Source organism: Thamnophis sirtalis, unplaced genomic scaffold (genome assembly GCF_051295495.1).
Source record: "Thamnophis sirtalis isolate CommonGarterSnake01/CBP01778 unplaced genomic scaffold, rThaSir2_p1.2 scaffold_6, whole genome shotgun sequence".
NCBI lineage: Eukaryota > Metazoa > Chordata > Lepidosauria > Squamata > Natricidae > Thamnophis > Thamnophis sirtalis.
Genome location: NW_028261386.1, coordinates 27,199,839 through 27,215,159, shown reverse-complemented (window position 1 = coordinate 27,215,159; position 15,321 = coordinate 27,199,839). Strand labels below are relative to the sequence as shown.

Sequence of the window (15,321 nt, the reverse complement as noted above, 5' to 3'; positions counted from 1 at the left end):
ACCATGAAAGTCCTTAGCATCTAGAACCATTCTTCAAAACCCACTATAGCTCATTACTTAAAGATCCGCACAGAGCTGAACAAGATTTTGCCTTCCATACTCTATTTAAATATGCTTTATTGTCGTTCACTGCTGTGCTTCAAAGGGTGCAAGAATAGACTGAAATAAACAGTTAAATTTTCAGTATATACAGATTTAATCAATGGTGCCTTTGTGGAAAGTAAATCAAGAGCTATCTAGTTGAGAATTATTTGCAAAAATCCCAGTAATCCAAGCTGTCTCGTGTTTATTTTTTAGCTTTTTGTTACCATATTTTTCAGAGTATAAGATGCACCATCTTATTTGGAAGAGACAAATTTTAAAAAAAAAAAGTTTTTGCACTCTGGAGACCTCCCAAAAATGGCATTTTTTCCCCCAAAAAGGCGCGCATAGCCTTTAGGAGGCTTGTAGAGTGCTTTTGCACCACCCTCCCCCCAAAAAACAAGCAAAATATGGTCAGCTTTTTGCAAAAATGGGCCCATTTTTTGTCAAAAAGGGGCATGCATAGCCTTTAGGCTGCTTATAGAGTGCTCCTCTGGGTTTGGGGGGAGAATTGAGGAAAAAATGGCCCATTTCTCACTCATTTCGGCCCTCCCCAGCCCCCAGGAGCACTGAAAGCCTAAAGGCTATGCATGGCCATTTTGGTGAAGGGGCGGGGCTTTGGGAGGCAAAAAATGCTGTATTCAGTGTATAAGATGCACCCAGATTTTCACCCTCTCGAAGAAAAAAGGTGCATCTTATACTCCGAAAAATATGGTAAATTGCATAGCACAAGGCCTACAGAATCTGTTCTGAAGTTGGTTCACTATATCTAAGAAATGGCTTTTAAGTATCAAATGCTGAAGGCTACTATAATGGGCCTTCTAACCTGCATTGTAAATCAAGACATTTCTGTGACCCCTCTTCATAGAATTGGGACCCAGGGGTTGCAGAGAAAACAAGTCCTCCATGCTAATGCCACAGCATATGGGTGTTCCTCAGAATGCTAACTAGGGTTGATCTTGGTTGACTCTTGGGTGAGACCACTTGGAAATACTGGGGCTTTAGTTTAGGATGTCAACCATTCTAGGAGAAATCAATAGTAATAGTAAAGAGAAATGCACATGTCCCGGTGACACTAGTGGAGCTCAACTTGGAGTCTATTATCAGAAGTTGAAAAAGCTCTACTTCAGACCTCATAATTATTACTTACTACCATGAACATATGCTGTTCTAGATTGATTTCTTCATTTTAGAGATTTCACCTCATGAATCTCATTCTAAACTAGAAGTGTCAAACTCTTTCATTGAGGGCTACATCAGGGTTGTGTTTGACCGCGCGAGGAGGAATGCCAAATTGGTTGTGGCCAACTCGACATCACTCATGTCAGAGGCACCTGTGGTGACCCAAGCGCTCTGCCAGTGAAAATGAGCTCCCCAGCTCCATTTTCAGCTGCGATGTCCTCCTGCAACCCTCTGCCAGCAAAAGCAGAGCTTGGGAGAGCTGCACCTGGCCCTCCGGAGCTCAGTTTTCACTGACAGAAGCATTGTGGGCCAGTCCTTCGATGTTTCCAGGCTGGCTTTGCAGGCCCGATCTGGCCTTCAGGCCTTAAGTTTGACACCCCTGTTCTAAACCATGTGAACAGATACTTTGTAAAGCACCCTTCTTGGGCTTCTTTGGGACAGTGCTTTACCATTTGCATGGAAACCACAGATCTGATGGAAGAGCCAGTGAAACAAAATTGCAGGCCACGAGCTTGGCCAGGTACCTAGGATGAATCTGCAAAAGGAAGCTGCTATATGAAGATACTGGGAGGATGGTTTGGCCTCACCTACCAATATTCTCACATTCTTACTTCGCATGCTATCCCAAACTAGAACTTCTCCAGACTACAGAAGATGTTAAAAGTATTCCGATTCTCAGTGCTGATCTCTGCTTTAGGAGTGGGCAGCTTTACTGTAGAAGAGCCACAGTTCACACATTCATACAACTTCCCTCTCTATTGGATCCCCAAATCCCTTGCATATTACAATATAGAAACCTTTTCCAAGAGGCACAATAACATTTATGGAAAAAGAAAAAAATAATCATATAATAAAGATAAATATCTATCTCCAAAGTTAATGTAAGGACAAATTCCTAAAATTAGTACAACGTAAGACATAGTGCAGGCTTTGGAAGTGTTTTTGAACAGAAAATGTAGTGCTTGAATTACAGCGGGACATAGAGAAGTGGTTTTATCACCACATGTTTTTTACTGTCAAAATTCACAAACACTTTGAAACATCAGTTAAAAAACACTCTACATCAAAAACAAATGCAGAGCAAACTGCAGAAAAGAAAATATCAAGTAAGACTCAAACAAAATTGACCGTAGCTAGTTTAGCTGGGGAAAAAAGCAAATGTCTCCATGGGAAACTGTTAGAGGCTTCAAAACCAGCAGCAGATGCTTTCAACTGAAGGCTTCCAGTTTAGTCAGCTTGTAGTGAAACATTCACAGTCCTGTTCCTTACATTCCTGGGACTCCAAAAAGTTCTCCCATTTCAAAATATTCCCCTTCGAAATGTCAGGGCTCCACCTTCAGTTCTCACCAGTGTGCACATATTCCTCTGCTGCTTTTGAGACAGTGTTCAGATACTGCCAGCTCAAGGCAGCTAAAATCATAATACAGGAAAAATAGAGGGGTGAATAATGGGTCCGGGAGACCAGGGTACCACTGGGTAAGCTCATGGATTGGACAGTGTTGACAATCTGTTGAGTTTTGGCAGAGGAAGGGTCTGTGCTTGGGACCTTCTGGTAGATCTAGTGAGACAGAGAGAAATCATTTAAGATACCATAGCTAAAGAAAGATAATAGCAATCACAGATAAAATAAAATAATAAGTTAAACAAAATATTAATTTTAGCAAGACCTCAAATAGCAGTAATAGCAATAGCAGTAGACTTATATACCGCTTCATAGGCCTTTCAGGCCTCTCTAAGCGGTTTACAGAGAGTCAGCATATTGCCCCCAACAATCTGGGTCCTCATTTTACCCACCTCGGAAGGATGGAAGGCTGAGTCAACCCTGAGCCGGTGAGATTTGAACCGCTGACCTGCTGATCTAGCAGTAGCCTGCAGTGCTGCATTTAACCACTGCGCCACCTTGGCTCTACAGTTGTTACAACACATCACAGATTGATGGAATGATCCCATGTGGCTTTTCTACTAAAAACACATTTATGGATTACTTGACTCTGCCATCTCACAATCTAATTTGCAGTAAAATATTAAATTTGGGCTTTTTAGATCATCATTAGAGCCCCATTTTGTGTTTCCAAAGGATGAGCTTGGCATAGCTGTAATTTGGTTTAAGAGAAGAAAAGGTAATTGCACTACTAGATAAAGAACAGTTCTTAAACAAGCCTGTGCAACAGGGCTCTGTGAATTTGTGGTACTCTAGTTTTTTGCCAAGCTAGAGCTTTTGCTATGTTTCCATTAGATGTCTGTGAAATTCCCCTCTCCTCCTTACAAACAACTCCCATGAGAAACCAGCAACCCTTTTCCATTCCTTTCTTTTTTTTTTCTCTTCCTCTCATTAGCTAGTGAAAAATGTGAGAAGCCGCACCTGGAAGGAAAGGACAGACAGCATGGAGAGAATTCATGGGAGAGAGGACTTCAATATACCAGTTCAGTCCTTTTTGCTCGATGACTTTTCCAAATGCCATGTGCTCTCCATGTTGAAATATTACACATTTTAGTGTTTCTTTCGAAGGAATTCGTAGCAACAAATATATAGAATAGCCCAACAGATAGAATAGCACAACAGATAGTCCTTGCTTAATGACTATTTGCAACACTATTCAAACATAATGGGGCTAAAGAAATAGTGGTTCTGAGCCATCCTCATACTTATGTTGATGACAGGGTTCTTGCAGTCACATAATCGCCATTTGCAACCTTTACCAACTTACAAGCAAAGACAGTGAGGAAGCTGGCAGGTCATAATAATGGTGACCACATGACTCTTTAATGATCTGAAATGATTTGCTTAATGACGGCAACTGCAAATGTTCAAATTTCCACTTACAACCATGTTGAGTTATCTTCCCCTACCCTAGATTCAGTCTTAGCCTCTCCTGGATATCAAAGCCAGATCATCCTAGACCAAATCCAACTTCCTAAGCTTTACATCATGCTGTGCAAAATTTGCTCTCCCTCTTTACAGAGTTTCAACGTGAAAAGGCAGATGCTGGTGACTTCCATACATCTGTACAGGAATTCATGCTAACACGCGAACATTTTCCCACTAAAAGGCACTTACATCAGGAACTCAATCTCTAGGCTCTCCCAACTCACCTCTTCCATATATTGGTACATGATGGTTTTGACAGCCTGTATGTTAGTAGCATCCATCATCAATGTGACTGCTTGTCCCTTTCGAATCTTCACCACACCTTTGAAGATCTGTTGGTTGTTGTAGCAGGCTGCCAAGGTGGCTATAGCCATCACCTGGACAGGAAAGAGGAGATAAAGGGCTTATGATCAAGATCAGCAGGTGTTCGTATAGTTGTGCACAACCAGGCTCCAAAGAAAAACACTGAGCTACTTTTAAAAAAATAATAATTGTTATTTATGAAGATTAATATGCTAATTAAAGGCTTTGAGTTTTATAAAATAGCCTACAAAGTCACATATGTGAGAAGGACAGCTATATAAATGTGATAAATATTTTTTCCCTTCTGTCCAGCTGTGTTCAATTGTTGGAGACTTCCTGGACAAGTCGCTGTAATTTTCTTGGTAAAGTTTTGCAGAAGTGGTTTGCCATTGCCTCCTTCCTATGGCTGAAGGAAAATGACTGGTCTAAGCTCCATCCAGCTGGCTTTATGCCTAAGGTGGGAGTAGAACTCAGTCTCCTGGTTTGTAGTCTGATGTTTTAACCATTACAACAAATTGGCTCTATACATATATATACATATATATGTACACACACACACACACACACACACACACACACACACACACACCAGCCATGGCCAAAGAACAGTGAATGAATAATAAATAGCACAAATGTTCAACAACACTACCTACAGAAAGGAATGCTACGTTCCTGGACAGATTCCTTAGGGCAGGAATCATCATCAATTGCCTCAAGCGGAATGCACCTTCTTACAAGGTAACAAACCAGAAGCCCATAAAAGTCTTAGTGTTTAAGGTTGTTTTATTATCACTTCCTAAGTAAGGCAAAACCAAGAGTTTTTCAGCATGTTGTAAAAGTCTAGCCACTTTCTTAGCAAGTTACATGAACCAAGTGTTATATTATGCCATAAGTATATTTAGGCCTTAAAGTTTTTATAAACACAGCAACTATTTTTTAGTTAATTTAGGTTTATAAGGATAATCCCAGCAATAGTGAAAAGCAGAAAAGACTACACATGCCATACAAAAACACAATTTTTCCATTCTTTTTCCAGCATTTTTCCATCCTTTTTCATTTTTTGACTCAGGATAACAAATGAATAACCCAAGTTATTTGTCATACTGTTATGACAATGGGTACCCATCACATGATGAATCTCATGTTATCCAAGTCTATTTTAAAATAGCGTAATTAGACTTCTAATCTAGTGATGAATAACAACAAGCTCATTATCTACTGTATGCTTATACGAGTAAAATTGATTATTTACTGCCTTTTTCCAGGATATTTTCTAGCCTACAACCCTAACCTTTCTAGCAATCTCTCAACCAAAATATCTTAAGTTCAAAGCTTTTTAAGTTAGTCACCCAAGTTAGGCTTGATCTGAAATTCTAGGAGGCATTGTTGATTAGGGCTCATTCATTTAAAAATCAGATCAGTGCCCTTTTTTATTGATGATCCAAAAGATGGTTAAGACAGAGCTCTTCCAGAAGGTATTTAGCAATTAACTTTGCTATTACTCCTACTCCTAATTATTATTTTATTCATTCTGAATGTTTTAACTGAGTTTTTGAACAATGGTTGCTTTGTTAATTGTAAACTGCCAGGAATCTTTGATCGATTTGGCAGGATTTTAAATGTAGTAAGTAAACAAAAGTAAAAAGACAATTCAATACCTGTGGAATCGCACAGAAATTGAACACACTTTGATTCTTCAAGCGGGACAAATATGTCAAGACATCAGGAACATGATGTAGGGCGTTGGTAATGAGCTCATTCATACACTGGACGGCTTTGTCAATGTTCTCTGGTTTAGCCAGATCTGACAGCTTCTTCACATATTTGCTCCAAACCTAGAAACACCAAGAGATCAAGGTTGTTGAGATCACTTTTCACAGCTGAGATTTGCTGGTTTATGGGTAGTTGCCATAAACTCTATTCATATAGCACTGTTGTAATTTAGATCAGTCACTAAACAAATAATCATAAGTCAAGGACCATCTAGATTAGAAGCCATTCTGGGAGGTATTAGGAGACCACTATGATCAATCATTGAGTTTTCACAAAATGGCTGCTAGAGCAGTTTCTGAAAAAGGTTTCTCTGACCTTCTGATTGTTGATCAGAATGTCAAAATAGCAGTCAGTATGCCCATCTCAAAAACTACAGTATATAAGCCTCTTAGCAGCCATAATTTAGTAACAAAACAGCAGTAATGATAGTCATAAAGAAAGACAGAGGATATTTCCATGCTGCAATTAGCAGTAGGGAAGCATTATCTCTGATTGCAAAAGACGTCATTCAACCTTACTCTATCAATCTTAGGGACAATTGGAACATCTTTGATGTGAATGAGACCACTTTATGTGTAGATATATGCAGCCTCAAATCCAAACGCTATCATTGGATAGGATCCCTGGGCAGAAAAAGTTGCAACCATATGCTACATCAATTAAACAGCATAAATCAGGATAGAATCTAGCAGGTTTGGCATGCTGTACACATTCATACCATTGAGTTAAGACCTCTTCCTGACATATATCATACTTTTTTCTTTTACCTCTTTGGGCCAGAATTCTCTGCCCTCAAGTTGGTCCTCCAGATAGTCCCTAATGATGTTGGTTTTCTGCAGAAAGAGTCCCATGGAGTTAGCCAGTTCTACATCATGACCGACAACAGGATCTTCTAATTCTGAAGCAGAGAAGAGTCGAGAGAGGCCAATTCCCACCAGGCCAGCAACATAGTGGCAATACTGTAGATTGGAACATTCAGAGCTTTATTAAGATGCTTTTAAAAATCTAGTTCAGTCCATAAAAGCTGCAGCTGCCAAACTGTACAATTTCCTTCCTTGAATTATTTTTGCTAATGAAAGAAAGAAAAAAAAACCCCCAATGTAAACTTTGTTTACAATGTAAACTGCTAGGAACATTTGTACAGCCACTGTTACAAATGGGTTGTTTTGGAGTGAGTTTAAGAGCCAAAAGTTCAGCCTTTAAAACCCCAAAACCTTGCCAATACAATTCTCAGGGCTGTTCTTTTTAAGAGGTTGAGGTAATGATATGTCACTCAAAGTCTGCAACAGATCTTGGGTGATGAAAGTTCTTTATGCCAACCTTATGGTAATGAGTGAACTAAATCCATACTGAAGACCAACTCCAATTCCAAGACACCTAAACTGCAGGGATCATCTCTTTTGAGCTAAAGAAACATCCCCCAACATCTGTCTGAATACCACTTTCCCCTTGTTCTATAGAAGTTATTCACTTGCATTGTTTCTCCTTAAATATTTTGTTCCCATGCTCATGGACATTACATTTTAAAAGCCTCACTGAATAAAAGATTTTGATGGTCTCTGTATTGTAAACTTAATGGTTATAGCTAATATACAGGTTTGCTAGGATAATTTATACTCCCCTCCGAACTCACTCACCTTGTCCCACTCTTTGTTAGAATTCACCTTCTTTTCCAAAAACTCTGCCATACCAAGACCCATCTTGTGACAAATGTCAGTAATCACATCTTGATAGACTTTTGCCAAATTCCGGAACTCCAGGGAAATCTAAAGGCAGAGAAGAAATGGGATCATAGAAAATGATAATGTGTCTCTCCCTACCCCTACCCCCCAAAAACCCTTTCTGAATTAATAAGGAGCTCAAAAATGCTAGCTAATTTTAGGTTCCATGCATATAAAGTTTAAAAATATTTCAGCAGCCCTTTAATCTTGAATTTACCACAATCAAATGTCATATATATTTGAGTAATACAGGAAATATACTTAGAAAAAAGATACTTGGACAAGTTATTTCTATCCAGGAGGACCAAAATCAATGCACTCAAGTTTAAAGCAGATCATACTACTTCCAAAGAAATAAGGGCAAAATGATTTTTCTTACTAATTAGTTCTGCAAACTTCATTAGGAAGGATACATAACTATTTGAAAGCTATTCCTTAATTCTTGCTACTTCCTTTCCTCTTGAGCGCAACATGCCTATAAAATGCTGTAATTGTTTAAAAAGAATTATTTTGGAGATTAAATCAGTGTCAGAGTTTAATTTACACAGATTACATTACAAAGCACATTTTTGCCAGTGTGCCATGAAAGTAAGTTACTGGCAGCATCATGCTAAAAACCCATCCAGTGACTACAGATATTCAGGAAGCTCCTAAGTATAAACATGTACTTTAACTGTTGCCTCCTAGCAGTTGTTATTTAACGTTTACCTGGGACTGAGGCTAGCAATAACAATTGGAACAGGGGTGTCAAACTCATGGTCCAAGGGCCGGATGCATCACGTGCTGGCCACACCCATGCTCAGTTTACAAAAGGGGGGGGTGCAATACGTCACTTGACAATGCAAGTTTAATACCCTGCATTAGACTAAAACCTGTGCTACCCCAATTCTTCATAAATTTATCCTATTTACTTTTAAACCAATAACCCTACTACACCAATGGTACAAATATCCACCTAAATCCTGTGATGAAATATCTGCTTCTTGTAAATTCTTATGGATAATTCTTCTGCAGATTTTTAAAATGATTTGTTCAGGCATCATAGTAATAATAACACAAAATATGCAGACACGTTTTGGGGAAAACCTTAAGTTTAATTTGTATTGTGGCTTTCCAAAGCGCTAATGCATTTTGTTTTCTTCTACCAAAATTTTGCTTGAAATGAAAAGGAAGCACTTGTAATTTGCCATTTCTCAGCAGAATCCTAAGCAATCCTGATAACTACCAAAAAACTATCTGGGAAGCCACTTACTACAAATGATCAACTCTGAACTACGTTAATATGAAAATACATCTTTAATGCATGTAAACTCAAAGGAAAAACTTACTGAATCAAGATACTCAATTATGTATGTGAAGGGTCTGCACCAGTTCCTCACACATCTAATAGACTACCATGTAATACAGATGTACATATAAAAGCAACTGTATGTAGTACAGTTCTGATTTCAATTTTCAAGAAACGGCACCTCTAAAGTTCTAGGACAGGGAACTTTCACACTTCTAAACAGATGCTAATATATCTGATTTTACTAAAGTCAAGGGGGAAAGCGCCTTAGCGCAGGGATATTTTAACTGCATAAATGAATGAGAGGCACCACTCACCGTTGGAAAGTCTTCTAGTACTTGTCTGTCCTTCTCTCTGCTGTCCATAAATTTCCAGTCTGGCTGATATAAGTAGGAGTGAAAATTGTGTAACATGGGGACCTTAGCTTCAAGACTGATAGTCATGTCATCTTCTACAGTATCCAGAGCTCGGAGAACCAAATAGAAGATGCACACTGCATGGCTACAGAAAAAAAGGAAACAAATTGTTTGTGACTTAGATGCCAGAGGAAAGAGAAAAATAATTTGTCCTGTTCAACTTTAATCAGTATAAAACTCCCATATCTCACTAGCAGAACTTGTTAGCAGAAAAAAGCACAACATACTTGTATGGAATGAACAGCATCAGTTCACACTTAAGTCTGATGCACTTCAACACAACTGCATTGTTTAAAGGCATACATTGAGCATTTAACCTGAAGCAACGGAATAGTTTGTGATAGCTGAATCTTATTTTTCTAGGCATCCACAAAGGATTAATATGAAGCATATGTTCTTCCAAGTCAAAGTAGTAGGTATGAAAGAAAACAAAGGAAACAATGTGCTAGGATTTGGCTGTGATCCAATTAACTGTTGACTTCAGCTAGCAAATCAGGGGATGTCCCAAAATTCTAAAATGCTTTTCTTATGTATAGGATTAAGAGATAATAAATTAATTTATTTCACAGCCTATGGTAATGGAAAAGCTTAAAGTCAATGGATAATAACTGCAGCCAGAGCTAACTTCAGTGGATGCATATAATTTATAACGTGTGCAGCAGCTGCCAAAAAAGCCAACACAGTTCTAGGCTACATAAACAGAGGGATAGAATCAAGATCAGTTGAAGTGTTAATACCACTTTATAATGCCTTGGTAAGGCCGCACTTGGAATACTGCATCCAGTTTTGGTTGCCACAATGTAAAAAAGATGTTGAGACTCTAGAAAGAGTGCAGAGACTGGCGACTACGCGGAAGAGAGCCTTCTCAGTTGCAGCTCCGACGCTATGGAACAATCTCCCCATGGAGATCCACACCCTCACCACCGTCCAGGCCTTCCGCACAGCCCTCAAGATCTGGCTATCCCATCAGGCCTGGGGATAAGACTTTACTCTCGCCCCTCCCGAATGTTGATTGAATGTTGTGTTTTACCGCTAATTATTTTTACTCACATTTTCCTTTTTGTGTTTTGTCCTGCACTCCCCTCCCCTATTATTGTAAGCCGCCCTGAGTCCCCTCAGGGAAAAGGGCAGCCTATAAATGTTTAATAAAAGTAAAAAGTAAAAGTAAAAGAGAAGAGCAACAAAGATGATTAGGGGACTGGAGGCCAAAACATATGAAGAACCGTTGCAGGAACTGGGTCTGTCTAGTTTAATGAAAAGAAGGACTAGGGGAGATATGATAGCACTGTTCCAATATCTCAGGGGTTGCCACAAAGAAGAGAGAGTCAAACTATTCTCCAAAGCACCTGAGGGTAGAACAAGAAGCAATGGGGTGGAAACTAATCAAGGAGAGAAGCAATATAGAACTAAGTAAAAATTTCTGACAGTTAGAGCAATTAATCAGTGGAACAACTTCCCTCCAGAAGTTGTGAATGCTCCAACACTGGAAGTTTTTAAGAGATTGGATAACCATTTGTCTGAAGTAGTATAGGGTTTCCTCCTTAAGCAGGGGATTGGACTAGAATACCTTCAAGGTCCCTTCCAATTCTTGTTATTTTAATTCTAATTAAGTTTTTGACTTCTATCCTAAGCAAGAGCCCTAGTGTGTCCCCTTGAAGCTAAGCCAACCTCAGTCAGCTAAAACAAAGCTGGTACAAATCACAACAGTCTGATCTTGTAAAAAGAGTAATCAGCAGCCCTTCCCAATCAGTTAAAACTTTTCAGGTCGTTTTCAAACTTGCAACTGGTTTCGTTTTCCTCCTCCGCCTGGAATTACAAATGATGAAGAAGATCCCCAATATCAGGTTGGTGAATGCTGTCCAAAACTTCCTAAAGTCATCCCGTTATTCCCTTTTCCCAGCAAGGGAATATGAATCACAGACACAAACTCACCGCAACTCCCCGTCCAGAGCTTGGATGACGGCGGCGAAGCTCCGACTGGTTTGGTTCAAGTACTTGTAACACACCTGGAGGCTGTCGCTGAGCGAGTCCTGAAAAAGGAGCAGAGGCGGAGGGGCAGCCTGAGAGACCAGAAATCGAGGCCGCGAGCGCTGCGGGAGACGAGGGGTGCCGCCGCAGGTCCGCAACCGGCCACCGCCAGTCAGACAAGCGCTCGACCCGCCGCCACTTGCACGCGGTGGAGAAAAGGCCAAGGTGCGCTTGAAAAGGGACGTAGCGGCTTTGGAGCTGCAGCTGGCCATGGAAAAGGCATACAAGGCGCACGGCTAGCGCCCCCCCCCCTCTACGCCCCTCGCAGGGCCCCTCGAGCCTGGGGGTTGCGGAGCATCGAAGTGGTTCCGGGGTTCCCCGAAGCGAGACACGCCCACCGTGCGCGCACACCCCCCTTCAGATTCGGAATGTTTTGTTTTCTTCTTCTAGGGCACAGGCCCCGCCCACCAGGCAGAGCGAAGGGGGAAGCGCCGAGAAGGATCTGCATGGAGCAGGGCCGCCTTCCAGGCCGCAGGAGCAAATGCGGTAATCAGCACATGAAGAGGGGAGGCTAGAAGCGCGTTTTTATCCAGCCCTTCTTTCGGGGCAAATCAAAATCCTGCTAAATTCAAAGAGCCTCCGCGCCGGGGAAACAAACCTTACCTTCTGCAGAGTGCGCATCACATAATAGGCTAATTTAATACCGCAATGCTTTTTTTATTGAAAGAATCCAACTAGCAAAGCTTTTTAAAAAAAATCATAAATCGTGTTTATACTTATGTTATCTTATACATGCTTGACAAAATAAATAAAATAAAAATGTTTTGCAAACCACAATGCCAGCCCTTATAATGAATGCTGGAATTCCACGTCCTGCTAAACCATTAATATGCTTTGTTCACAATATTCGGTGAGGGGTGTGAAGCTAGTCATGATGGCTTTTATTTATTTATTTTAATTTGTCAACAAGTATAAGGAAACAAGTAGGAAAAACACAGGAAAAAATGACACACATAAATGGATAAAAATAAGCAAAACATAGCCATAAACGCCTAAAAAGAATACCTATAAATAGGGACAGTAGGACAGGGACGGTGGGCACTCTGGTACGCTTATGCACTCCCCCTTAGAGACGTAATGTCCACAGTAGACAGCTTAAGGTAAAAGGTATGGGGGGTAGAGGAGCTAACAACAGGATCCGGTAGAGTGTTACACACATTTACTATTGCTGAAATCATTTTTCCTGGAATCAAGCTTAGAATGGATTACATTTAGGGTAGGGTAATTCCAGCCAAGAATTGAAACAAACCTATTTTAGCAATGTTTGTGAACCATGCCATCCAAAATGGTAAATGACTGATTAGCAAGCCTTTGACAGAACTATGGTCCTTGGAAGAATTGTTTGCCAAAAATGAAAACTAGGGCATGTAGTTGAAACACTGCCTTGTGCAGGACAATGAGCTGTTTTCTATTGAAACTGACAACAGAATAAAATGCAATGTGTTGAAATTAAAGGATATTGCCACTGACTTTGGGAGGAATTTTCAGAACACCTAACAGTTGAGTCATGGAATGGTCTACCTGAAGCAGTCTGTCCTCTCCCTTGATGGTAATTTTCAAATTGGGTGTGGATAGTCACCTAATGGCATAGCTCAGCAGATACCTATACTGAACAGATTGTACTAAAAGGGCCATTGCTCCTAACTCATGCATTCTAGGATTTTATGCTAGCATCCAAGCACCCACTGGGTCCCCTTATCCAAGTAGTGCTGACCCAATGGGTTGCCATAACATGCTTAACAAAGCAAAGCAAATATATTTCGAAGCATAGTTAACCTTGACCTTCAGTAGCTTTGCTGTGATTAGGAAATGATATTAAGCACTGATAACTCAAAAAAGTAGTAATAAGTACACTGTGTGAACATGGCTCTGAAGTGAAGATTCTACTGTTACCTTCCTACTTCCTTGGCCATTTTTTCTTAGCAGCAATATAATTGCTGAATCTGAAAACAAATATAAAATCATATTGTAGGTTGTATCCCTACAATACTGACAGAAGAGAATATTTATAGCTCAGGGTTGAACTTAGGTGTCTTTGGTGGTCTCTGAGGCTGTTTTCTTGCAGATGTTTCATTGCTAAAAAATGATAAATGCCATGGATGAATTGGACAAGAATTAGATTCCATTTTCTTCTATGACTTATTCTTGCTTCTCTTTAGCTACTTTTTTAAAGCAAAAATAAAAATTACATTGGGAACCAAGTTTCAAATATCATGTAATTATTATGGAAGCGCGCACACACACACAAACTCTCACATACACACACAAAGGATTAAGTTGTCTAGTATTTGTTTCCCATAAAATATGTTTTGAAAGATACTGACAAGCAAATGAACTGTTGATAACAATTCAAGAATAGTAAAAGCTAGTCATATCACTTAATAAATAATGAATGCTATCAATATTTTATGACAAAATGTTCACATTTTATTTTCTTATTTATAAAAGTATAAACATATGACATTGTATATACCTTATTGCAGGTAATGATATGTTTATGTGTTCATTTCAGTGATTCTATTAAGAGAAATCATAATAGAATGTATCCTCTAAGCACACCTAAAATAACATTCCAAGTCAGAGTATTCATACTACATTTGAAAGCATTTTCATTATCTCATTTCCCCCCAGTATATCTAATGTTTATGGAGAGAGAATATGTATGTGTTTGTGTGTGTGTGTGTCTATGTGTGCATGCATATGTGTATATATATGAGAGAGAGAGAGAGAGAGATATTCTCCAGCTGCCTTAATCATTAAAAAAAGAAAAACTCTTTGTTTTTGTACCTCAGCAGAAAACAAAATTTTAAAAAAACCAAAGGAAAAAACCAAAGGGTTTATTGAAAGGGATAAAATATGTAGTAAGAAACCCCACTCACTTGGTCCATCTTAGGCATCACTGTCTTGTATCCACCCATTTTAAACTTCACCAGATTGTAGATCTCCTCTGGGTGACCCAGCCATCTCTTTAGCAGCTCCATTGACTTCTGCGTTGACCTGGCAAGGCAGGGATAGTAATGTTGCTGTTGAAGAAAGACTTGCAAGAGCAGATTCCTTCTCTCCTTCTCCTGCCCTCCCCTTTTTCTAACTCGGCCACCTGTCTTTTGCTTTTCCAATAATTCCTGCCCCTCGCTCCTACTTCTAATTTCCGACTTCACGGTCCCCCCTTAATTTCCCCTCTCTCTCTCTTCATTTGGCTGCTCCTGTTTTTCTCCCCAACCCCCCCGCTAGAGGTTTCAAAAAACGAGGAAATTCCCTCCTCCTCCACACGCCACCTGCAATTCTATTCCACTTCTCCGCCCGTGGGGACGCTTCAACCCAAAAGCATCGTCCGACCCACACCGGTTACGGTATGTTGCTTCTCTGCTCGCATTAGTCCCCTAGCAGCAACCAATCAGCAAGGCAGCGCCGCCGACTCGGTAGGTTGATAGGAAGCTCAGTAGCCGCGCGGTCCTCGCACCAGGAAGACGGCAGCCAATTACATCATTTCGGGCTGGTGTAACGATGCGTCGCTATCTCTTGGTTGGTCAATGCTCGGCCATAGACGGCCTAAAATGGTAGGATTGATTTAGAAGTCGCCGGGTTTCTTAAAGGAGCCGGAGGGACGTTTTTCTTTGTGCAAGGAAGAAAGAGATGTCGTCCTACAAATCTGGTTTGGCT

The 15,321-nt window shown here is 40.1% G+C and overlaps 1 protein-coding gene across 2 annotated transcripts; it reads right to left on the bottom strand.

Moving 5' to 3' along the window:
- Positions 1-2,241: 2,241 nt before the first annotated feature.
- On the bottom strand, positions 2,242-15,053 carry FDFT1 (farnesyl-diphosphate farnesyltransferase 1). 2 transcript variants are annotated; one of them, XM_014063470.2, is made up of 9 exons: positions 14,937-15,053; positions 14,541-14,658; positions 11,566-11,663; positions 9,535-9,718; positions 7,846-7,974; positions 6,976-7,167; positions 6,094-6,270; positions 4,357-4,509; positions 2,242-2,821 (listed from the first exon to the last, which is right to left on the bottom strand). In XM_014063470.2, the coding sequence occupies exons 2-9, from the start codon at positions 14,640-14,642 to the stop codon at positions 2,600-2,602; spliced, it is 1,257 nt and encodes a 418-aa protein (XP_013918945.2). In that variant the 5' UTR covers positions 14,643-14,658; positions 14,937-15,053; the 3' UTR covers positions 2,242-2,599. The 2 variants fall into 2 exon arrangements, with proteins under 2 accessions (XP_013918945.2, XP_013918943.2); XM_014063468.2 differs by lacking the exons at positions 14,541-14,658; positions 14,937-15,053 and having other exon boundaries at positions 11,566-11,968.
- Positions 15,054-15,321: the final 268 nt, after the last annotated feature.

Coding starts and splice junctions, on each gene's coding strand:
- FDFT1 (XM_014063468.2), bottom strand. CDS start 11,873: ATGGCCAGCTGCAGCTCCAAAGCCGCTACGTCCCTTTTCAAGCGCACC. Junction 9,719..11,565: donor GCTCTGGACGGGGAGTTGCG/GTGAGTTTGTGT, acceptor TTTTTTCTGTAG/CCATGCAGTGTGCATCTTCT. Junction 7,168..7,845: donor CTAACAAAGAGTGGGACAAG/GTGAGTGAGTTC, acceptor TCCAATCTACAG/TATTGCCACTATGTTGCTGG.